This window comes from Enoplosus armatus, chromosome 15 (assembly GCF_043641665.1).
Source record: "Enoplosus armatus isolate fEnoArm2 chromosome 15, fEnoArm2.hap1, whole genome shotgun sequence".
Classification (NCBI taxonomy): domain Eukaryota; kingdom Metazoa; phylum Chordata; class Actinopteri; order Centrarchiformes; family Enoplosidae; genus Enoplosus; species Enoplosus armatus.
Window position 1 is genome coordinate 20,101,072 of NC_092194.1, and position 25,365 is coordinate 20,126,436.

The following is a 25,365-nucleotide window of genomic DNA, read 5'->3' on the forward strand; positions in this document are numbered from 1 at the left end:
TTGCCATTATAATAACAGATTGTGTCTGCAGGAGCCACAGGAGTTGCTTAGAAAGGAGAGTTTCTTGGCAATTACGTGACTATCATTGGATTTATTCAACTGATTAGAGTTTAATATCTGTATTTGGAATTATATGGCTCTTATAACTACTCACCGTCTCGCTGCGCTCACATTAAAGCTTCTCCCCAGAGCGCTAAACTAAACGCCAGTATCGCATAGATCAAAAGCCGCTGGTTCTCCGGCGGGTAACACCCCTCTCAGCGCTCTGCTGTGATGTGAGCTGCTTTGGCATTCGGAGACGTGCGGAGTTCAGGTGCAGGTGAACAAAGAGCGGTGAGAGATGGCTTCTGCTGGCTGCGTGCGCTTTACACGCTCTTCACTGTCAGCTAGCATGACTCCGTAGAGACAGAAAGCGTCTCCACCCCTCGGCGGGCTCCCGACCAGCCAGACGCCACACTGTGCTGCCTTTGTTGTACCGTATGTAGGGAGACAGCGGAAGGTGAGGCGCAAACAGACAGAGGCAGACGTGGGGGAAAAAAAAGAGAAATGAAATAATGGAAATATGGTGAGAGAGGAAGACGTGACGGGATAGAAGTGGAGCCTGACGCAGAAACCTACAGAAAAGGAGAAATGGATGGATTTAAGTTGTGTTTATACCATAACAAATGCTTAACTTTCCACTGGAGTTTGCAACTGTTTGCATACTTTGGCAGTTCACAATAGTTCAAAGAAGAAGAATTTGATCAGAGGAGTCTGCGTCTTGACAGTGGACTGCAGCCGTCAGTGAAAATGAAAAACAGCCCAAAACGTGCGCGCAGTGTCAAACAGTCCATCACGTCTTGAACTGCAGCCCAGCGCACCTTAACTGCTCGACAAAATTGGTGCCAGAAGCAAAATGTGGAACTGTTTCAGTGACGGAACGACAGGCGGACGCCCAACCGAAATCAAAGCCCCTTTAGAGAAAGTCTCGACAAAGCTGCGACCAAATCAAGTATCGTCACAAAATACTCTGACAGTGACGGCGGCTCAACAGCCCAAATGCCTCATGGTCGCCATTAATGTTTCACCCACTCTATTGACATCCAACTACAATCATTACATGTGAAGAGATGGACTGGAGGACAAAACAAAAGAGATTTTCATAACTAAAATAATCTAAAATGATGTGAGAGCACAAGGACAGGGGTGTTTTGCAAACAAGCTGCAGCCTCCTAAAGCAATTTCAACAAAAACTGATTATAACCGTCATGCAGGGAGGATTAATTGCAGGACTGCATTAGTTTTAGCTAGGTGTACCTAATAAAGTGGTAACTGAGTGTCCCCTGTTCGGCTGGGGACCTGTGTTGTCATCACCAGTCTCTCTCTCCACTTGCTTCCTCTCACCAAAAATGCTCCCAGAAATACGTTACAAAAGAGATGTTAATAAAGACATCATGTCAAAACTCGTCACAACAAAAAGAATGCATTTCCACATAAGTTGCTGGGGTTTCTGACGATGTTGAAAGTGTTAAAGCTTCAGTGGAGTTGCTGCTCTTCCCTTTCTCTGCGACTTTTTGTTTTTGTCAAGGGTTTCCTAACTGTAAGGAGACAAGAAAGAAATCTGTATTTTAATGAGGCAGTTGATGCTGATGATAGCATGCAAGGGGAACTTTAAGAAAGACAGACTGTCAAGAACAAGTTAGTGTTAGTGAGGCCCTGTTATACTGTAGTACTGCACTGATCGAGTATCACCTAATTCTCTTATTCTACTCTGAAATAAAGAATAATAGTTATTTTTGCTCTTATTGTAGCACTCAAAGCACTTAATCATTGAATGAACACAGGGATGCCTGTTGATATTCTTTGTCTTTGTGCTGTTACTTCCCACATTTGATCCCCTCATTCTGCTCATTTCGGATGTTGGAGGATTAAAAGTGTAATCTGGCTTCATATTCATACAGTATTGCCGTTCTCTTCAAGGCGTTTAGCTGCTGCTCTCATCCAGAGAGATTACAGAAGAAAGCAGCAGAATAAGCTGCAGAGAAACATTGCAGAAAGCTTTGTGCTGGAAGTCGCTGTGGATAATCTTCACCTGCAATGTAAAACCTGAATGTGTTTGAATGAGCGGTGAAAGCCTGGAGTGTTTTCGAAGCGGGCCGAAGTGGCAGCAGCAGCAGCAGCTTACTGCAGACATCCTGAATGCCAGTAAATAGCCTCAGACTGCCAGACTTAATCTCTGGATGTAAGTCTACCTCATGACATACGAGGCTCCTATTTCCTGGCCAAAAGGAGAGGGATTAGCCCAGAAACGTTAAACCCCTATCGCTGCTTAATGTCCGCTAAGCCACCGCTAATTAGCCGGCTGTAGCAGGAAGGAGCCATGTGACGAGCCACACAGCCAGACGGAGAGTCCCTGTCGGTGAGCGGAAGAACATTCGCATGCAGAGAGGACGATAATAGAGATGTGGAGATGGTGATAGAGTCGGGCCATTAATGAGGGAGAGGGGATAGAAAACATTTGCTGATTGACAGCGAGGCAGAGAGAAAATTGCGGAGTGAGAGAGGAGAAAAGATGGCACAAAAAAGAGAAGATTTGAGGGGTTGAGTCACTCTGAGCTGTCGCTGTAGCTGCCAGATGAAATGATGCTGCTGGCCACAGCTGACTGTTCTCAGAGGAGAGACAAACATGCAGAAAGACAGACAGGCTGCTGCAGTCATGAGCTCATTCTCCACCAACCTCCAGAACTCGCTCAGCTGTCTCCTCAGGCCTTCTGGGAAAAGGCAGAGAAGATAGATGCCTGCCCAGCAGCCACAGTAATTCCTTTGGAGACGACGCTGCACACACAAATGATATTATCGACCAATTTGTAAGATTGACACCAGATTTGTGTTTCATTTTTTATTCAAAGGGAAAGACGGCAGCCGTGTCTGTTGCCTCTATCTTTCCGGTTTACGCTTAAATCTCAGGCATCTACACAGAGCGAGCGGGTAAAGGTTGAGCAGGCCGACACACACACGCGAGATACTGCATGTTATTGACCAGAAACCACAAGGGCTGCAGAACAAGGGACAAGTGAAAATGATTACTGATATTGACCCATGAAATCTGCTTTAGGAATGGCCAATTCAATATGTTATTTATAATACTTATACTTATTTAAAATGCCTGAACAGATCTTCTGAATAGAAGGCCGTTGTCACCATTCAGTTATCATGGATGATTACCAGCAAACAATCAAATAGTTGACCAGTTATCGATTTCTTTCCAATCCAATGCATTCTTGAGATTTTTGGAAAGTCACTGTGCAACGAAAAAACTGAGCTATATCATCCCCTATGAGGGATGCATTCATCAGTAGAAAATATTTAACATGTTTTGACTCGTAATTGTCTGGTAGTTTCTCCCTTTTGACCTCTCTGTGTTTGAAAATGGCAAAACCAACTCGAAAAATCCGACAAGTTTCGAGATTATGTGGATCTGACAGAAGAGCAAATAAAATGTCAGAGATAGAAGCATCGTCCGCCCTCACACGACTTATTAAAGTGAGTATTTCTTGCAGTGTGGAAAGCGGCGTACACACTCAGAGAGGGCAGTGTGTGTTGGGGGGGAGGAATGTTAACAGAGCCTAATCTGTGCTGTGCTGTGCTCCTGAGCTATGCAGCCTCCTTGTTTACACTGGCAGGAGAGCAGAGAGCCGGACGCCGGGCCACGCTACGCTGCTCCGTGGCCGCCATTCCTCCGACTCTGTTTGCCTTGAGTCCCTGCAGGCCCTCCAGGGCAGCGTGCCTTCAAAGAGCCCCAGTGTAATCTGTAATGAAATCTGCCTGTGTGCTCGTAGGCGTCAGCGAGGGCAAATTATACAATTACACAATTAGACCCCCCCTCCTCCTTTTCCCCAGATCGGTGTCTGAGCGCTGAAGGGCCTTGTGCCGTGTGTCCTGCTCCTGCTAATTGCTGTTGCGCTGAAGTTGGGCTGATAGAGAGCCACAGTCACGCTCCTCTGACCTGCAACACTGAGCCAGGAGGAAAAGTCAGAGGAAGAGTGAACTGAGAGCTGCAGGGGTTGTGTGTGTGTGTGTGTGTGTGTGTGTGTGTGTGTTTTCATGTGTGTAGAACACTTGTAACCGCAATGCTTGGTCCAAATACAAAGAAAATGTAATCATACTCTTATTTTGTTAACAAAGGAGCACTCAGACAGTGCATACCCCTGCCGCGGCTGCACAGTTGTTATTTTAATAACACAAAGTATTTAGACAATTTTAATCTGCATCTGGATCTACATCAAAATACACACAGTGACACACGTGTGCCAGGCTTTTTTTTTTCCTTTTGAGTAAGTGCAGTTGTTCATGAGAAAATATCGAACATTTTAAAAATGAAAAGAACTATCTTGCAAGAAAATAAATCATTAGAAGAAATCCTGGATCCCCACCAAAAAGTAATCATTTCTTTTTTTTGGCCCGTGGCCTAACTTTCCACCAGATTTCATTGAAATTAGTTACATTTTTGAGACACAGATTCTCATGGTATTTTCCAACTTTGAAATATCTATACATAATAGAACAACTACTTACGTAGCAGCAGGTGTTGTAACGTGTGCAGTGTGTGAGATATATAGCCCGACTCTTGTATTTTCTGCCAAATCTTTTGATAACAGTGCTGGTAGCTGTAACAGAAGACATTTTCTTTATTTTACAGAAGTATATCTAGTGAATGAGACATAACTCCTCCCGCTGACTGACCTCTCCCTGTCGGTGTTTGATGATTTCTCTTATGGACTCTGTTATGGAACGTAAACCAAACAAACAGGACTACAGTCGTGTATTTTTAGGCTCCCAGAGAGATTCCCCGCTCCGGTTAACCTCTGCAGCTGACAGGTGGACGTGACTCTGTAACTGCTGAGCTAAGAGACGATGTTTCCACTACAGTGACTGCATATCCACGCAGGGCAGGGTTATCTCCAGACCTCGTCCCTATGGGGTTTGAGGGGTATCTGCTCTGCCCCCCACCACCTCCCTCCTAGAAAATCCCACTCCCCTCTGCTGAGGAAATACCATCCAGCCAATTAGACAAGGGATGGGATTCCTGTGTGTTGCTGAGCGCACAGAGCAGGACTCCACGATAAATCAGAAACGTGCTGAAATCCAAATATCAACTGCTGTTTCTGAATTTGAAGAGGCTGCACTTTTTTACTTTTTCTGACGGTGCTAAGTGCCTGTATCAGCCTCCTGAAGTAAGCTGTTGAGAATCTGCGGAGCCAACAAATCACATTTGTCAAATTTCTGAAGCCTTAGAAAGAAAACTCTTGGCTGTGTACTATTTTACCACAATGCTGATTCCAAATAAGGTAATCACCTCTACATTCTACAGGCTGTCTCTGAACAGACAAGAACCCAAGCAAGCATACAGAAACTTAATTGCCATGAAATCCGAAGAAAAAGCACCGCCCACTCAGTTTGATTGACAGGCGATCTCGTGCAGAAACACAGCAGTTAGCACTTAGCAGCTAAAGGTCAACGAATAAACCAATCTCAGCGTGTTTTTGGGACAAAACCACGGAGACGAGACGAGCGTCATCGTGGCTGCAGGTTGATCAGCAGCAGGATGGTGTGTTCAGGCCCAGATGAGTTCAGGAGCAGCAGCAGGAGGAGGAGGAGGAGGAGGAGGAGGGGGAGGGGGAGAAAGGACCACACATCAGGAGAGAGACTGTTTAAAAACCCTGTGTTTCTCTTTGACCAAGTGTGTGTGTGTGTGGCTGATTACGATGCCAAGAAAACAATGTGTTCAGACTCCTTGGAGGGTTGTCCCACGCTGCGCCGAGTGTCGCTCCAAATACGCCGAGACAGAGGAGACGCAGAGAGAGAGAAGTAATGAAATCTAACAGATATTTCCCCTTTTAAGGTGGAGGCGGTTTGTGTGTGTGTGGTTTCACGTGGAGAGCGTTTGTCTCAGCGAGCTGGGGAGTCTCTAACTCAAGCAGGGAGCGGTGTTCAGCTGCTCCATTAGAGTTTGTAAACACACACAGAGTTTATAGTCTGTTCAACAGAGTGAAGTAACGTTCTGTTTGTTTGCTTTCTAAGAAGATACGTCTGTGTCTTTCATCACCGAACCGCTCTCTCGGTCTGCTCGTAATTACTCTGTGAAGCCGAAGCCAAAGTTTGATGGCAGGAGCCAAAGAGTTGTGTGTCAGAAATATATCAGAAGAGCCCAGGCAGTATGATAAACACACACACACACACACACACACATGCGGTGCATTAGAGACGGGTATCATATTTTAACGGCGACACCTCTCTGATTGACATCTCACCTGAGGTGTCCTGATAAGCTAAAAAAAAAAACCCGCCCATGTGGTGCTCGAGGGTGAGACCTGAGTCTGATAGCACTCACACACACATGAACACACACATGAACACACACACACACACAAGCAGCAGACATTGAGATGGTAATTAGCTCCTCTCTCTCCTTCTGCATTTAGAAAGTAAAAGAGACATCTGATGACCGGTCAGCCACCTCCCCAGCTTTTGTCCTGGGAAACGCACACACACACACACACACACACACACACACACACACACACACACACACTCACACACACTCACACTCACACAGACCTATAAAGAGAGAGAGTGAGCCATGCCTCATTGCCTCCACACCCACACTGCAGGAACAAAAGGTCTCTCTGACTCGCTACACTCTCTTTGTCCGCCGTCTTCTCAATACAACTCAATAAATCGCCCTGACAGGTTTCCAAACTCTCAGGATCGGACGATTCAGATGAACTCTCGCATTGTTGTCGGGGGAAGAAGATTATAAGCATTGTTTGGTCCTCGTGACGCTTCACGTTCTTTCAGCATCCGTCAAACTGTGTTTTACACCGTTTGCGCATCTTGAACTTAACTGTATCTCTTGGGACAGAAGGGTGGGCTCCACACTGGAGACAGACGGGTGCAGGTACTCTATGTTGTTTATCAGAGCGGCGAGGGAAGACCTCCAGTGAAACCACAACCTCACATCTGTTCTGGCAAAGTACATAACTCATCCAAGATGGACCAATTTGAAGACAGGGCAGAAGAGCGAGTTTTCCCATCTGTGTCATGTTTTAGCAATTACAAAAACATGTAACTATGAATTCCTGGGGGGGCCTTTCCCAAAATTTCTATGATCCAAGAATACACCAAAACTAGGGACTGATCTGTTAGGATAATACAGTGGTACATCTTGGCAGAGCAAGTCAGATTCAAGTCACAAAAATGAGGACTGGAGACCTGACTCCTGAAAACCAAAACCTTCAAGTCTCAGGTTTTGACCTGGTAACATCTCAGAACCATATTCATTGAGATGATTTGGTCCCAGCTACATAACAAACGCTATTAACACAGCTTGAAATGCTGCGTCGTTTTAATGGTCAGACCTGAATTGTTTGAGTATGAAGACGTATGACTCGGACTCGCCCTAATGAGACTTGAGACTTGACTTGAGACTTACTCTGACAGACTTGAAACCTGACTTTGACTTGTCTTGAATGACTTGAAACTTGTCTTGAATGACTTTGGTTTATCTCAAGTGACTTAGGAGTTGACCTTGACTTGTCTATATTGACTTGTTGCTTGACTTGGACTTGTCACAAATGACTTGAGACCTGCTCTGACAGACTTTAGATTTGACTTGTACTTTTGTTGAAATGACTTGAGATTTGACGTGGACATCTCGAAGGACTCGATACCTGAGAGTTATTTCTAACGACTTGGACTTGAGACCTTTCAGCGCTGCATAAAACTGTCCTTTACATGGGATATCCTAATAGAGCGTGTGTTTGGTTTTGGAGAAGTCGTTTTGCACGACTGACGCCACGCCCTGTTTTGTGTTTCACCATCAGAAGCTCCGTATTGGACCAGACCTGACCGGATGGACAAGAAGCTCTTGGCCGTTCCAGCCGCCAACACCGTGAAGTTCCGGTGTGCCGCAGCCGGAAACCCGACGCCAACCATCCACTGGCTGAAGAACGGCAAAGAGTTCAAGGGAGAGCAGAGGATGGGAGGCATCAAGGTGAGAGAACTTCAGACGTGTTAACACATAAAGGTTACAGGAGCAGGGCTGTGATTTAGAGATTCAGATCCTCACACCAGCTCCAAAAAATCTGCCTGGAGGAGGTGATGCTCTGCCCTCCTTGAGCTACCATCAAAGTTCCTTTTAGCAAGGCATCTTAATCCCCTGCTAGTCCAGCGGAGCTGCTGTGTGTCCATCAGTAGATCAGTGTGAGTGCTGCGATGCTCCCTGGTGTGAATTTCTATAACTGGAGTGTGAAGGAGAGTGCTGAAAGAGCGCTCAAGCTCGGTGAATCTTCTCACGGTAACTAAAGGTCAGAAAATACGGCGCAGGTCTGGACGCCCCCGGCAGGACTCAGACCACTCTCAGCCCCGGCTAAGCTAAGCTAAGACCAAAATAAATTTAGAGGGTCAAGCTGCTGTGCTGAAAACAGAGTGGTGCACAGATACATGCGTGCTCGCGTGATAGCTCGGTGTTGACAGTAATGCAGTGCAGCAAACAGCTGTTGTGCTCAGTTTTGTCATCGTCTTCACTCTAAACACTGGGCTCTCATGTGGAATGGCACTGCTTAAAGTAACAGGGCTTGGTTTACTTTTGTGTTCCTTTAATGGCCCTGAGCTGTGGGATTAAAAGACAAACTCGGCGTGGTAAGAACATCGGAATTCAAACAGTCAAAACGTGTGTTTTGGTTCAAAATAAACTCAAACTTAATGACATGTAAATTCTAAAATTTTGCCCAGAGATGTAAATTCTTCCAGGATCATTCAGTCCTGTGTCTTATTCGACCTCCCTCTGAGTCCTCCGCCGTAATAAAGTGATAAAATTTACCAGTAAAGATTTTACAGTCATTACTAACTTTCACACAGTTATAGTGCAAAACATTGGTCCATTCACATTTTCAGAAATAAAAGGTGTTTGTTACCTTACAAATATAATAACAGTGAACAATTCAGTGTTTTTTTTAAATGCAAATAACAATAATTTACATTTTTAGGCAACAGTAGTGTTATTACCACAAAACCTAGCTGAGCACTCTTAACATATTCAAGTTTGCACTGGTGGTAGTTTGATTTTATTTTCAGAGTTTAAGGCCAATGCTGCTACATCTTCATGTAGCTCTGCTGCACTGAGAAAGAAACTGAAAATGAAAACACTTAAAAATAAACAAAAATGTAATATTAAGCAACACATCCAGGTTCAAAACATACACAATCGAGGCTAACAGTGAGAGAAAGGTTTATTGTAGGTTCACTTTAAATCAAGCCCGTGCAACAAAAGTGACCATTACAGGATAATGCTAAATGCTGACACAAGAAGAGTCATGTGCTAAGTCAGTTATATCCATTATACAGCAAAATTGACCTAAAGTTTGCTAGCATTAGCCACCATAAGCTACAGGTCACACCAGACCAAGTACGATTGTTGCAGCAATCCCGCCAAGTGTACTGAATTATGTTAGGAATTAAAAAAATAAGTTATTTCTTCTTTCAAAAGTTACGTAGTCATGCTCTAATTAAATGTCATGTTGCATAAATATGGCAGAATCGTCAGCATCTGTAATAAAGACAATAAGCAGAAAGGAGGCAAAGTGTCCCGTGACACTGAAATTGCATCTAATAACTTCAGCAGAGTAAACATGTGCGAGGCCGGCGGTGAGAGAGGCCTTCTCCCCAGTGGAGGTTTGGCATTTAAAGAGTTAAATGTAATGAGATCCTGCAGCTATTAACAGTTTACAGAGATCTCCAACATCTGCTCCCAGCAGACCAACAGCAGTTGTCTCCCTCCCTCTGTCCCCACTCTCACACACAAACACACACACACACACACTCACACACACACAGATTCACACACCTGTCACCAGCCCTCAGGACACTCCAGCTTGGACTGGAGTGGCTCTCCGACAGCAACTTTGAGCGCGTTCAGTATGCACGAAGATTTGCAGCAAGTTATTTAGCTGCAAATGAATCCCAAACTGGCCGGTCAGAGCACTTAGATATTTATTCCATCTGCTCATCAAAGCGCTGACTTCTCCCCCAAATCCCTGAGTGTCCCCTTTTCTGTAGAAAACGACTCACCAGTGTCAAGTTAAAGACCACAACAGAGATGTTTTCATGGCGACTGACGCCAGGTTAAGATATTAATGTCAGCCTAATCAGTGTGATGTCTCATGGTGGACCGAACCTGTGCGGTGCTTCTCGCTCAGTTTATTTCCCTCTGCAGCAGTAGCCATTTTGTACGCCCCCCTGCTTTAACAAATGCGTCTATAGGATGTGAAATGTATAATTAGGGAGTGATATGTTTAGCTGACTATCCATAGTAAGCCTTTCCAGCGTACGTGAGGTCCTGTTGGCTTTGTATTGTGTTGTGTCAGTATGAGCTGTGACTCCATAAGTTGTCAACAAGCCACCAAGAGAAATTCCTGTACATTCTCTGCTCCGTATGGCTCAGCAGCAGGTTTAGTTCCCACTGTGGCCACCCATGCAGAAAGTAAAGGCGCTCATAGTGCAGTAAAGTATTTAGGATAAAAGGGTCCAACCAAAGAGGCTGTTAAATGCGTGGCGTGCGTTAACTTGGTGGTTAAATCGATTGTGATTCTGTCAGAGATGTTTGGCAGTGACAGTGGAAATGCACCGTTCACCAGCCCTGCACTGTCTTTAAGCACATGTATCAGAAATTTAGTCTGATGGAGATGTGAGATTCAAAGTGGGCAGTTATTGAGACGTTCCTCTCTGCGTCTTAATCGAGATGTTATCACATGCTCCTCCCCTCCCCTCCCCTCCCCTCCCTGCTGTCCCGGAGCTGCTTTAAAATCCAGTTAGCCGATCACCATGTGGCCGCCGTCGGCCTTGAGGTGAACGGAGAGGTCAGCGTCTATAGAATCAGCGTGCTGGGTGACAGACAAGCCTGTGACACGGCCGGGCTTCGGGTGGGGGGGGTCAGGGGTAACGGCTACACCCTGTCCTCTTGTCAAAACCTCTGCTAACCTCACCACCACCCTACTGAAGATGATCCACCGGCGCTGCACATTTGCACTGAAAATCAAGTCACATTATCTGCAATTAAGTTGAGCGATGTGTCTAATATAATTATATTGTCACCTAATTTTTAACGTGGTTATCCTTTTCGTCCTGCCATGCGTTCATTGTTGCTGGTGTTTGTGCACCTGCCAGTCAAACACTATGAGAAGCACTGTGACTCTTTATTATACACCTTTTGGAAACCATACAAATTAAGATCAATGAGCTTTCAGTTGTAAACATAATACTCGCTCGCACGTTATGCTAATAGCTTAGCAGTTGTCTGACATGAACAAAGTCAGTAACATCTTGAAAAGGGGTATATTCATTATTGTAGGCATTAAACGTACAACAAAAACAAGCAAATATTTATAAAGTGCAAGAAGAATGAGCTAAAGAACGTGTAGACGGACGAGTGATAGACTGAGTGCGCTCAGTCTCACGTGTCACAGCCCTGATCACCCCACCTCACATCTGCCTGTGATGAGTTCATCTTGCAGGGTTAGGGGGTAGATGGGTGGTGGGTTTGGGTTGGGGGGGGGGGCACCCTGTGTCCTGACAGCCTGACAATGGCCTTCTAAAGACTCTGTTCTTCCAACAAGGTCCTCAAGGTGAAGCTGTCTTCTCCTCGCGTCCGTATTGAAATGACAAGATCATTTTTGATTTGACAGCCGTGGTTAATTTGAATCGCGCCCGTGTCTGATTTTTAAGGTTTGGACGGGTGATGGGATGATTTTGTCACACGCCTCTTGAGACTGGGAGTGTGTATGAGAGTCTGACTGATCAGCGCCATGGAGTCCTGTATACTCAGCACTCTGAGTGCCTTCAGATATGCACTACTGTGACCATTAAGGCCCATTACCCGCCTACAAAAATGCCTTCTGTCTTCACAGTGGATTGATTGAAAGTGGCCGTTCTGAGGATGCACTGTGTTCTCCTTTGTTCCTTAAAGACATCCATTTTAATAACAAGCAGCTCCATCTTCTATACAGGCCTGAAATTTCATTTCTGTACACAGTCTCATCAGGTTCACTCTCTACACTCTAACATGTTCGCAGTATTTTCTTTCACACTGGAGGTTGTTCAGACATTCACTTCTATCTCACAGGCACTTTGGAAGTCTATTGAAATGCAACACAGAGAACTAAACGGTGCGTTTGTTGAAACTAAATGAAACAGTAAATAGGATGTGTGGCTCATTTGTAAAATGGAAAATTAAATTCCAGCAGGGCGACGTGCCGGAGCTTTGTGCGCCTTCCCAGACAACTGTGGCGCTCATGGCCTCCTCCATTATGGAGGGGCAGGGCCTAAAGGTTAAAGTTCACCTCTCTATTGAGCCATCAGATGGAGGTGGGGCGAGATGGGCGTGTCGCCAGCTTATTGAGCCGGCCTGAGTCTTTGACAGCCAAAGCCAATGCTGTTGTATGCCGCCACATATGGCGGGAGGGATTTTATTGTGTTCATGCTGAACCGCGGCGGCACCAGCAAGACAAAAGTTGACAATGTAATTATTGTGTTCATTCTGTCCAGGTCGCTCAGCGCTTAACTGATTTTTTCAGTCCCTGTTTTGACAGGTTTCCAAGGCAGGGCTCTTAAACTGGCTCCACACTGTTACTTTTTAAGACTTTAAGCACTTTAAATCCTTGTTTTTCCAATCCAGATTTTAACACAGGCTGGATTGTGACTCTCTGTAGGCCGCGTAGGAATTTCTACACTTTGCAAGATTATTTTTGGGCTCTCTTTAATTTTAGACCTGCCACGGTCATTTACTTCTCCCATTTTACCCAAATATACCACGGATATCAAAGGACAGATTATCCTATTTGCTTGGTTTTCTTACCCATTTTTTTCCCCCTTTGAACTCTCATACTTCCAATTTTACAGTCTTCTTCTCTATGTTGATGCAACGGGATGTAGAGCCAAACTCAGGCAAAAGACCCACAAACTTTGCCAGCTTTAATAGCCCTTAGGAGCGCTTCTATCTGTTTCCGCTTTCTCTGTGGGTCAAATTAGACGGTAGCACAGATCCGGGCCACTGGTCCGCTCTGACACACTCATAAATTCTGGTAACTGGCCCCGCTGGTTCTGACAGGGCTATTTTGCGAGGTGAAGACGGAGGGTTTGGACTATAAAGGGAGCAGAGCTTCCTGTGTTTTCTCAGACAACTGCTACACTGCAAAAAATGCCTGTATCTTTATGAGCCATTTGAGCTGGCGGTCGGCGTCGTGAATTCTTGTTTTAAATCTAAAATAAGTGAAAGAATCTGCCAATAGGCTGAGGTAGATTCACTGTTTCCCATGAAACGATATCTTAAAGTAAGGATAACTATTTGTCTCAAGGCATTTCATGCACAAAATGATGCAAAGACTCTGTATGTTGCTTTAATGTCTCCTTCAGATGCAAACTTTTTACAGTGTGAAACTCCTTGTCCATTCCCAGGGCTTGTGCCCTTCTGTAGGTCCACAGCCAAAGCCCTAAAACCTTTAAAGCCGCGTATGACTCTAACGTAAGCTCCTTAATAATTTAATTCTGTTTGGAATCTGGCGTGATTGGAATGGATGGGATTATCACGTTTGGGGACTAATGCTGCAGGTTCAACAGGGGTTAGCCAGTGTAACATGGTAATAAAAGCAAGTGGCGTGTACTGCATGGAGAAAATAATTAAATGTGCCGAGGGAAAGACAGAGGGGAATTAAAGTAGAAATGTCACTCAAAGTTAATGATTAACTATGAGCGATTCAGTGTGAGTGCAGATTAGTGTCATCAGGTGCTGGTCATACCAGACTAAGTAAGGCTGTGACCGCAGAATACCTGAGTGTATGTTGTTTTATTTCCTATGAATTCAACTTTTTATTTGTAAGTGGAAAGTTGTGTTATTAATAAGTTACATACGTCTGGCTTTGAAATTGATGTATTATAAGTATTACAAGTAGTAGTAATTCAAACTTCCATTCCAATAAAAACAGTGGAATAGTGAAATATTGTGTACATACAAAACAAGATTATAAATCGTATTTCTCCAGTTTGGGGATTTTCATGCTGTCTTATTAAAGGATTGATTGTGTCAAAAAATTCATGTTCTATTGAGCTAAAATTAAGCTGTGATTTTTCTCAGTGGCAACATGCAAGAATTTTTCCTTGACCGCAGCCATAATTGTCTCAAGCTGAATCCAGAAGCTGTCAGTGGGGTCAAAAGTACCATCTATCTGAAATGAGAGTACTTCAAAGTAGCAGTACCTCAAAAGAAACACAGAGCTTAAGTGTGTGTACCTTCTCTGGCTGTAAGTTTTGATGAAACGAAGACCTAAATAAGACCATAACTCCGATCAGAGTCTCTTTCTGTTGGTGGTCTTGGCCTCTACCGAGCACCGACTTCAGCTCGTATTTTACCCCCCTTCATGCGCCCCCCCTCTCTGCTCAGCTCGGGGCTCAGCGACCACAGCAGAAGGCGTCACTCATCTGCTCATGAGAGCAGCCATTGACTTCAGTTTGACTCCTGGGCTCTGAGAGGGGTAGACGGGGTGGAGCCAGCCGCTCTGACAAACCATTTGCCAGCGTTGAGCGGGCTGCCTGGTCTATGTTACCATGCAACTGCAAAAAGCACACACAGGCATAATATTTACACTGTTACACTATTTTCCGCATGCGCCTCCAAGAGAGGGAGTGAAGGAGTGTATACTGTAAGACAGAGGGAGGAGAAGGAGGGGAGGGGAGTGTGAGACCCTCGACCTACAAATATATACGTCCTGTGAATGTCTGGCCGCTCACCTAAACGCGTGGGGTTAAACGTTTGTGAAAACACGAAGGCCTCTCTGGGTCGGCACATTTTCCTACACAGGTGATGTTAAGTGTTCCACCCTGAAAAGCCTCTTTGTTGACATCACCCACTCCCGTCTTTAGTGGTCCTGACCTCTTTCGGAGGCGTTCACTCCGCGCTTGTCTTCGCGGCGGTAAGCACGGCGACGGCGTCCGCGGCATGTTTCCACTTAAGCTGCGGAGGTCGCCCCTCTCGGCCCGCAGAGACTCTGCCTATCGATGCTTAGCAGCTTCTCTGTTCTCGCCTCGCCGTGCTGCTCACGCTGCCTCCGAGCAGCTTCTGAATCTGTCAAGTTAGTATCTGTCTGCTGCTGCCGTCCAGCCACACCTGGTTTGAATTACTACGCAAAATTTACTCTTCGGCTCTCCGGGGATAGATTGCTCTTGACTGGCACAGTGGAGCCAATTTCAGAGGTGCAAGAAAAAAAATCTCTCTGCTCTCACTGCAGGCAGCGAGAAGGAGATGCTTTTAAGAGGCTTTACTGAGCTCTCTCTTATGAAAATAATCCCACGTGAAATGTTCTGTTTTTCGTTATTTCTGATTGCTGAAACATTTAAAGTTTCATGCGTTCTGTCTTTAATACTCTTGCCATCATTGTTTAGCAATTTGTTGAGCAATCGCGCATCTTCACATTTCTTCTTGTCATCTCGTTCAGTGTAAAAACGTTTCTTATAAAATGCGATCCAAAAGTCTGCACCAGACACCTCATCAGACTGCTCGAGAATCCTTTTCATCTCAGTTCTGCTTTGTGCTGTTTCCCATCAGGACGTTTACACCACGTCAAAAGATTGTTTTCTGCTAATCACGTCTGTTCTGCATCAAGCCAGTGTGCAATTAATAAAAAGGAGGTTAAAGTTGCATTACCGTTTTAAATGTTCGTTCAAAGGCGTTGGCACCTCGGTAAACATGCGCTGCTCACAACAATCTGCGATGTTTCGTACCAAAGGATATCAAAGGGAGGGGTCAGGGGAGAGGTGTGAGGCTGGAGAGGATGCTCATTGCTGAAAATAGGGGGCTTTCAGTAGCTGAATCTTCACACGATGTCTGCACATCTTCATACGTCCTCCAGAATGTAAAGGATGACGCATAAAGTCCCGAGATGATTCTGTATGTTATCCTGAGAGGAAATATACTGAGTAAGCACTTGTCTATCAGGCTGACAATTCTTTCCTCTTCCCTCCCCCCCCAGTTGAGACACCAGCAGTGGAGTCTGGTGATGGAGAGCGCTGTGCCATCAGACCGGGGAAACTACACCTGTGTGGTGCAGAACAAGTACGGCGCCATCACCCACACCTACCAGCTGGATGTGCTCGGTAAACCACACATTTACTTTCACTTACACTTCTGCTTCTGTGTAAACAACAAATAAATGAACACGCACAAGTGGTTTAAAAAACCCACGAGAGTTGTTGATTTTTTTTTTAACTACCTTATGTCTACATTTCCTGCAGCAGAGCGTTCCCATGCATGACTTATGCTAATAACCCCGTGCTTCCTCTCTCAGAGCGTTCCCCCCACAGGCCCATCCTGCAGGCAGGCCTGCCAGCCAATCAGACGGTGGTGGTGGGCAGCGACGTGGAGTTCCACTGTAAGGTTTACAGCGACGCCCAGCCGCACATCCAGTGGCTGAAACACATCGAGGTCAACGGCAGCCGCTACGGCCTCGACGGCGTTCCCTACGTCAACATCCTGAAGGTGGGTCCTCCATCCTGTTCACGTCTCTAATGAGTCCGAGTCTCACCGGCGTTCGCCTGGAGTAGATTTCAGCCTATAATAATTTCGCTCATAATTAATCTCTCCCAAATGTCTTGTGTAATGAGTTTTTACAGTAGGTGAGTCTGCGGGGGCCACGGGCTCTTTTCACCGCAGCGTATAATTGATGAGCTCATTCCTCGAACTCTACACCTTCAGGATGGGAAAGAAAAGCTTCACCTGGACTTTCCTTCTTACTACACCCATTAACCTGATAATGGTTCATGTGTCTGTTCTTATATGAGGCACCTGCACTGCTTCAGATTGTAGTGAACAAGGACTGGCAGCTGGTGAAGGTGAATTAAATTGAATTAAATCATACCTCCTACCTCAGCAACAGGGTAGAACGTATACCTGAACATGAGAAAAGAAGCATGTGAGTACAAACAAAAACAGTTATTGTTACTATTATTATTCTTGAGGTAAATCTGACCCTTTACCCCAACTTATTGAATTTTAAACAAATAACAGACGACAACAGACATCTTCATTTTGACTTTCTGAGAGAAGAAAAGGGGAAGATAAACGAAAGAAAATGCCAGAAGAAAAGACAAACAAAAAATCGAAATATATGAGAAAGCAGCACGCCGACATTTAAAACTTAAATCGATGACGCATCTTGTTGCTGATTGGCCGGATGTGTTTACTTGTTCTGGAATGAACTCTTCAATTATATATTAAGTAACATGCACTGTATCTCCAGATATTCTTCATGCATCACTGATATTCTGTGTTTTTGGTTCAAACTGCTCAGATGTGTTTGTCCGCAGCCTTTATGCTGATTCTTCATCTTCGAAAAAGCCTTCCTCAATCACAAGCGCTCCCTCGTGAAATGAAGGTTAAATAAACGCAGTGGGGAAGGCGTCAGATAGTCTTAGGAGGGTTTGCTCCTTTTCAAGAGGAGCTCCTGGAGGTGTCATCGCCTCCCCCGGCGGTGTTGGTGTTCAAGAATAGAGTCCTAAGCATTCCTCACAAAGGAGGACAACACCCTGAACCCGCTGTGAGGCGTGTTTTTTTATTTGGGGTGAAGAGAGGAAGACTCCCATCGAAAAAACCAAGAGGGCCTTTTGCTTTCTTATTTGGCCTCCCTCTTTTCTTTTTTCTGCCTCTAGAGAGAGCGAGCGAATAAAACAAACATCTGGTTTGGACTAAGTTAACTGCCGTGGTGGCGGCAACGCAGGGAGAGAGACGGGCTCTGTTAACCGCCGCTGCCGTCAGATGTGCTGCGTCGCGTGGTTTGAGGAGGAGGAGGAGGAGGAGGAGGAGGAGGCACCCAAAAAAGCCATGGAAAAAATGAGTGGAGGAACACAAGGAAGGGCAAAGTCAGCAGGGAGAGAGAGAGAGAGAGAGAGAGTGTGACAGAGTGGTGGGTAAAGATGGAGGGCGAGAGGCTTAGAGAATGAATGGGAGGGGGTGGTGAGAGAGGCGGGGAGACAGACAGAAGGAACGAGAGAGAAAGAAATGAGAGGTGAAATTGAAACAAGAGAAGGGAGAGAGAGAGACAGAAGAGAGTGTCAGGACACACAGAAAGAAGTCTGTAACGTCGCTGGCTTCATCTCTTTCTCGAACTGATGGATTTGAGGCTTTCAATCTCAGGTCTGCTTTATTCAGCAGCGAGAAGAAAAAATAATGATATCAAGGCAGAAGAGAGTCCTCGTGCTCTCGCTTCTGCAGCTGGCTGCGTCGCTGATGGATTATTTTGCAGTTGAAATCTTAATTAATAGCCCTCGTCAGCGTGAGGGACGTTCAGCTTCTCACTGGTTTTTATCAGTTATTATTAGAAAGTTTAACATATTTATACTACGAACAGTCGGCATGAAAGTTAAAATTTAGGTGGAATTTTTCTCCACATCTGTCCCCGACTTGCAGGGGGGGGGGGGGGGGGGGATCAATGAAAACACATGAAACATGACATTAGAGGAACCTTCACAACTTAAAGGAATAGTTTGAGATGAGAAGATTGATAGCACAGTAAATATGAAGCTACAGTCCACAGCTGGTTAGCTTAGCTTAGCATAAAGGAAACTGGAAATGACTAGCCTGTCTAAAGGTAACAAAATACAGCTTCCACCACCTCTAAAGTTCACTAATTGAATGTTGAACTAGTCCTTTAAAACTGGCTCCTTCACAGTAATTCATGATTTAATAAAGTGCCTGACACAGCCATTAAACTTTATTTTCTTTCTGCATAAGAATTGATGATTAAATGAGGAATTTATTACAGTGTCCTAAGGAGACAGAGCAAGACGCCCAGTTAATATCTCTCTCTGTTTATACAACCTTTTGCTGAAGCCTTCACATTAAAGTGACGCCATTTGATTTAAGCCCGCGTTGGAAGTGTTACAGAGATGTTTTTTTCGAGATCAGATTGCCGTCGCGACTTTTGCGGAAAAGTGACTCAAACGTGAGACCGAGATGTGAAGTTTCCAGCGCGTTCAAGCAGCGAGGTGCATCACTGAAAGGGGATACAGGGAGGAGGAGAGTCGGAGAAAAAGATAGAGAGATGGAGGGGAGAAAGAGGAAAAAGGAGAGAGACAGACCTACAGAAAGGGGGGCGGGGGGGAGCAGGCCTGTCAGCCCAGACCGCGGCTCCACGCTCTATTTTCGACTACCACATAATTGAAACAGTATTTACTGAGATCTGTGTGTGCCTCTCTCTCTCTCTCTCTGGCCCCACCACAGTTCATTCAGACTCTCTGCGACATTTCATGTGTGGTATATACTGCAGGAGTTAAATACAGCTGTGGGTGGGAGGTATCATGCAGGATTTCTTTTTCTTTTTTTTTTTTTGGAGAAATGTCTGAATCGCTCTTTTGATGCCTGGAAAAAGAGTTAACGATGAGCGACTCGCCCCGGCGTGGGGGAGGGGGGGGGGGGGGGGGGGCGTCTGGAGCCGAGCCCTGGATGTTCATTAAGCAACCATAAAACATGATATGTTTTCTCCTTTATGTGCTTTAGCCGTTTAATTATTCATCGGCAGTTTCTCTGCCGGAGAGCCCGTCACAAGCAATGCGAGTCTCTGCACGTGTCAGTGTGTGTTTATGTGTGTGCACACATAAACACACACTTTGGGGAGATTGACGCACTGTAATGCCTTTAATCTGCCAATAGACAGCTTGTGTTGCGATGCAATGTACGTGTGTGTGTGTTTGTGATCTTACAGGTTTGACGTTGTAATAGACAGCTAGCATCTCTATGCATGTGCAGTTTGTGTGTGTGTGTGTGTGTGTGTGTGTGTCCATGTAAATTAGCAGTACTTATATAGAAGTAGTCAATTCAATTAAACGTTCAGCATTCAGCAATATACATTATATCCCTTTTGAACTGTGGAGTAATTAAAGCATAAAAATAGGACATTTGAGTGAACTGGCAGAACCTCCTCACCTGCTTGCAGTAATTTGAGTGTGTGTGTGTGTGTTTGTTTTTGCATATATGTTCTCTGCATGTGTTCTTGCAGGAATTCGCTGTAACGGCCTCACTGTGCCTCTCAATTTTCCCTTTGCAGAGTGTTGTCAGTAAACACATTGAGGCCCACAGTAAGTTGAAACTGTCCAACGTGACAGAGAAAGATGCTGGGAAGTACTGGTGTCGCGCCTCAAACTTTGTAGGCAAGTCGGAAAACGCTTTCTGGCTTAAGGTACACAAAGCAGGTAAATCCTGAGCTCCGAGCGACGGCCGCCTTCACCGCATTTGATCCTCTGCTGTGTCTCCTCCTCTCTGCGGGGCTCCTCTTGGTTGTGGGTTTGATTGGCTCACTGGCTTGCTAATAGGACACAAACACACACATATACACACACACACACACATATTCCTCAGAGTTGAAATGCTCACATTCTGTTAGCTAGTAGCGATCATCCATTTTAACGGCCAGTGCCACTTTGTCTTCCTTCCCGATCAATAACAAACACAATATCACACCTTTAATTACTGCAATAACTTCAAAAGATTCGCCCTCGCTCTCCCTCAAACACACACAGAAAAGACCACGTAAACCCCCCCCCACACACACACACACAGACACGGTATTGATTTCCCTGGGAGTGTATTCTCCAGCTGTATTAATGTGCTTTCATATGAAAGCATGCAGCAGGAGTCTGATTCATGACTGGGTCTGGATGTCACTGTTCATTACTGAGGCCTGAGGAACGAGAGTACCCCACCCCACCCCCTACCAAGCCACATCAGACAGAAACTCCCCCACTGGTCATCAAACCAACCATTAGTAAAAAAAAAAGGGGGAAAGCCACAACTGCAGTGATGCTCTTTTTTAAGTCATTTCAAACCAAGTTCAAGAACGCATGCTGGTCTTTAGGGTATTGTAAAGTTTGTCTTTATAATACTGAGTGTAAGTTGTCCATCTGAAACAATTGAAAAATGTGTATCAAATGACAAACGTTTACATTAATTTTTAAAAAAAGCAGTGGACCCAGAATAGATCCTTGAGGCACCCCTAGGAGAAAAAACTTGAAGATCAGAAGATACAAGTGGCTTTTTCTGTCAAATATACAGCTCAAGAACAACATCTGAAATTCTACATTTAAAGCTCAAAGATAAGAGTGTTATAATAAACTGCAACAAAGGTCTAAAAAGTAAGAAAATGTACCATTGTCCACATTTGATGTTGCCGACGAGGTGCCATCATTTCTGCAGACGAGGCCTGTGGTGAAGGGAACTGCTTTGCTTTGGCGTCAGGTTAACTTTAAGCTGGTTTAATTTAAACTCATGTTTTGTTGCAGGAACAGAGAGAAAACTTTAGTTTGATAGACAATAAGACAATAAAGCAGACTGCCATCAAGAGAAAATGAATTTGAACAAGTTGATTGGAAACTGGTTAAAATATTCTTACTGTAACATCAGACTTTTTCACTTGTTTTAAGACTTTTCGGACCTGACAACAGGCTAAACTTGCAGTGTGAAACGTTTCTGGGTTGCGTGTGGTTTTAGATTGAACCAGCTTGCTTCCTCCGCAGCTTGGTGAAGGTGCTGCTTGGGTGTTTTCAGGTGTCGCCGGCGGTGCTGTCAGCAGAAGAAAACAGCTGACTCCTTCAAATCCCTCACTCCTGTCCTTTTCCTCCAGGGTGTATTTGGTGTTTCCTCTAAGAAGCTTTGGGCTCATGATATCTCTCTCTCTCTCTCTCGGTCTTTTCTCCCTCCTCCATCATATCCCCCTCTCATCCTCCACAGACGGCTGGTATTAACACTACAGATAAGGAGCTAGAGGTTCTCTTCTTGACCAATGTGTCTTTTGAGGATGCGGGCGAGTACACTTGTCTGGCAGGGAACTCTATCGGCTATGCTTACCACTCTGCCTGGCTGACGGTGCTTCCAGGTATATTCCTCTTCTGTCTGTTGGTCTTTGGACCCTTGTCGTCCATTTCCACCTCAAATGTTACGAACTCCATCAAGCTATGATTGCTACCGTCATGTTTTTCTCTGTAGCATCTTTTACGTTCATTTTCAAACCTAGTGATCGTACGTTATTGTAGATTGTTACTCACGTTTTAAGTGCGCTGTAACTTTAATTGGACGAACCGAACATGAAATCCAGCTTCGTAGTCAGAGCAGATCATCTGTTTAAATGTCTCAAGGCTACGAGGCAATTTAAAGACATTTCTGTGTTCGGTGTTCAACATAATAATTACCTCCCTGGGGAGAAGCATATCACAGATGCGTTTACCTGCTGCAAGCTGATTACTTTCTGATCTGTTTCTGTTTTGATTTATAGACGTTATTCCTAGAGTTCATGCGGGTGAAAGGTGCCACTGAGAAAAGCAATATTTCTTTTTAATTATTAAGAAAAAAAAAAAGGGTTTTGGTGAGATGTTTTTCACTGGATGTGTGTATTTTGATTTTGGCTGACGTCCCGTGTTCGTGACCTCCTCCTCCCAAAGCAGTGAGCCCGGAGAAGGAAGACTACTACGCCGACATACTCATCTACGTGACGGGCTGCGTGCTGTTCATCCTCGCCGTGGTCATCGTCATCCTCTGCCGCATGAGGATGACGACGCAGAAGACGCTGCCCACCCCGCCCGTTCAAAAACTATCCAAGTTCCCCCTCAAGAGACAGGTAACAGAAAGTAGATACAAGATTCGTATAAACACTTTCCCCTCTTTTTCTCTCTCCCTACTACTGATGTGTTGTGTGTAGCTATTGGGCCTTTTTTTCCCACAAAGCTGTGTTGAAAACATCATATAATGTCCCAGAAAACTGTAATCTGAGGTACTTTTACTCAGTTGGCTTCCTCAGGAGGTTTAGAGACAATACAGATTACATTACAGGTTGAACTCCTGGATGTATTCCAGACACAGAAAGTTGGGGAAAAAAGCATAAATTATCTTCTTAATCAGATGCTGTTTTCAGTTGCTTTATTCTTCAAAATAAACTGCAGCAGAATTTAGATTATTTTGAAAAACAGTGAAGGAAGGAGTAACATTATTAACTCAAGGAAACACTCTTGACTTCGTTATGGAGAGTCATGGAAAAATTGTGTAATTTTTCTGCATCAGTGCCACAATGAGAAACCTGCAGAAGGGTTTGTATTTGTCTTTATATATCTGTCTTTTCAACTTCTATAACTTTGCAAGAAGAACTGCACACAGGACAGGACTCGCGCCAGCTAGGAGTATAAATAAATAAGGAAGGTTATTAAACGTCTATCTGTCGTGGATCTCTCTCTGTCCTGCTGTTTTGGTGACGTTGTGCGGATGCTGGAAGGCATCACACTGGTGACATGTGTTCACATTTATCTTGGAGCAGATTCAGCTCAGGGATATTTATGCCCTCCTGTGACTGTCAGTGTTAGTTTTAGATTTCACTCTCTGTGTAACGCACACTCGCCCCTCAACTGTTTGGAGAGAAACATGAAGTGGAGCAGCTGCATCGCCGCAGCCTGCAGTCTGCAGAACTCTTCACGTCATTGTCTCTCAGGGCCGCATTCAAGACGAGTCCAAGACCAGGACAAGATGCACCGAGCCCTGATCAAGACCAAAATAGGCAATATGCTGAAAACAGTTACATGAATAGTTCGACATTTTGGGAAATTCACTTCGATATCTAACAGACAGACAGAGAGTGGTATCCATCCTCTCGTCTAACTCGCAGCAAGAAGGCGAATAAGTCTGTTTCCCAAAATGTCAAACCATTCCTTTATGGAAGATTTGTAAAGATGAGCAGAAATGAACTGAACACAGAAAGAATCAAATCTTTTAACTCAAACAACCAAAACATTAGGAAGGCTGTGTTTCGGACAGATCTGGAAACATTTGTCGTGTAGGTTAGAGTTGGTTATGATTTGATGTAGTTCCAGAGGATTCTGGTATAATTTATAGACTTGAATCTTAAAGGCATATTTTTCAGATAAAGAATAATATAATATTTATATAGAAATCAGTTTAACTTATAGTCTAAGTGATAGTTTGAGTGGTAAGAATGATGTTTTTGGGAAAAAAAACATTGGCTTTGAAGGATTGTCCAGGGGGGTTGCGCTCTCTAGACAGGCAAGGGGAAAAAAGTTGAGTCAACATCAATCAGTGGCTCGACCAGGAGTCTGAGTCAAAACAGGAACGGGAATCAGACATGTCCAAGAAGGGAAAAAGGCTTTCTGAAGACCAGGCCAGAGTACCTTTCCTTTGCAGGCTTTCCCTCTGCACACTAATTAGTTTGCCCTCACCCTCGTCTTCTCCTCTATTCGCTCTCATCAGAAGACTTCTGTCTGAGCTCCTGATTTCTTTTCTTATTACTTCTCTGTCTTATATAATGTATCAGGCAGTGCAGTTTGGCTCCCATTCTTTTAGTTTCTGTATTGGGGATCCAGAATGACTTGTGAGATCTTGTGATTGCACTGTGGATGCAAAGATCGTCTGAATGTCTGCAATGCAGATGAGTTTATCATTACCCATCCCGCCCGCCCTGCTGGACTCCCACTGTGTGTGGTTGTTCTGTGCGAGCTCCAGCTTCATAATTGAAGGGTTGTGCTCCTCAGAATGCAAAAAGATGCATTTTTAGAAAAGAAAACTATTACTTGAGAGTCGTAATTCCGTTCTTGGAAAAAGAAACCAAAGTCAGGATTTAGCTGGAAAGGTTGCAAAATAATGGATGTTTTCTAATTAGCCCTTGTTACATAAAAGCAGCCTTGTTAGGTTATATCAGGTGTCTTTTCTATTCTGCTACCTTCATATACATGCTCTTATAAGGGAAAGATATTATTGCATTTTTCTGTAATCTTTGCTTAGTTTTGTAAAGCTAATCTCCTGGTTCTCTCCTTTCTTTTTCATAACTCTGAGTAAATCTCCCATAAACCCCCTGGCATGTTCTATCAGATATTACTTTTCATGCCTCTGAAATTGTGGTCGGGGCTGTTTTTTGTTTTTTTTTTAGCTCCACAGTGTTTTTCTCATTTTTCCTCAGTCGAGAAGTTGAGGAGGGAAGTCTGGTAAGTGGACATGTTTGTTTCAGGACCCCACCTGAAGGGGTTGAGCTGGCAGACTCTGATACAAACAGATTCATCAAAAGCAGGGTCGGAGCCTTCAGCTCCCAGCAGTCAGATAAATGGTGGGAGGACGTGGAGCCCCCGGGCTCGGCGGCAGGACCGCCGGTCTGGAAATGGAGCTCGCTGATGGATAGAGACGTCCGTCCCACCTCGCCACGCGCTCTCCCACCTCTGCATCCTCCTTCATTCGTCTTTGTTACTGCCTGCTTCCTCCTGTGCACAGCCACAGGCCGGCTGTTTGTAAAAGTCACTGCTGGT

General features: G+C 44.7%; 1 protein-coding gene across 2 annotated transcripts in view; it reads left to right on the forward strand.

Annotated features, from left to right (window-relative positions):
* fgfr3 (fibroblast growth factor receptor 3) overlaps positions 1-25,365 on the forward strand; it is a 57,897-nt gene that overhangs the window by 25,123 nt on the left and 7,409 nt on the right. Inside the window, exons 4-8 of one of the 2 annotated variants that reach the window (XM_070920109.1) lie at positions 7,863-8,032; positions 16,056-16,179; positions 16,371-16,561; positions 21,803-21,947; positions 22,510-22,690. In XM_070920109.1, the coding sequence (XP_070776210.1) occupies positions 7,863-8,032; positions 16,056-16,179; positions 16,371-16,561; positions 21,803-21,947; positions 22,510-22,690 (811 nt within the window). The remainder of the gene's footprint in view (positions 1-7,862; positions 8,033-16,055; positions 16,180-16,370; positions 16,562-21,802; positions 21,948-22,509; positions 22,691-25,365) is intronic. The other variant, XM_070920110.1, reaches the window with a different exon arrangement.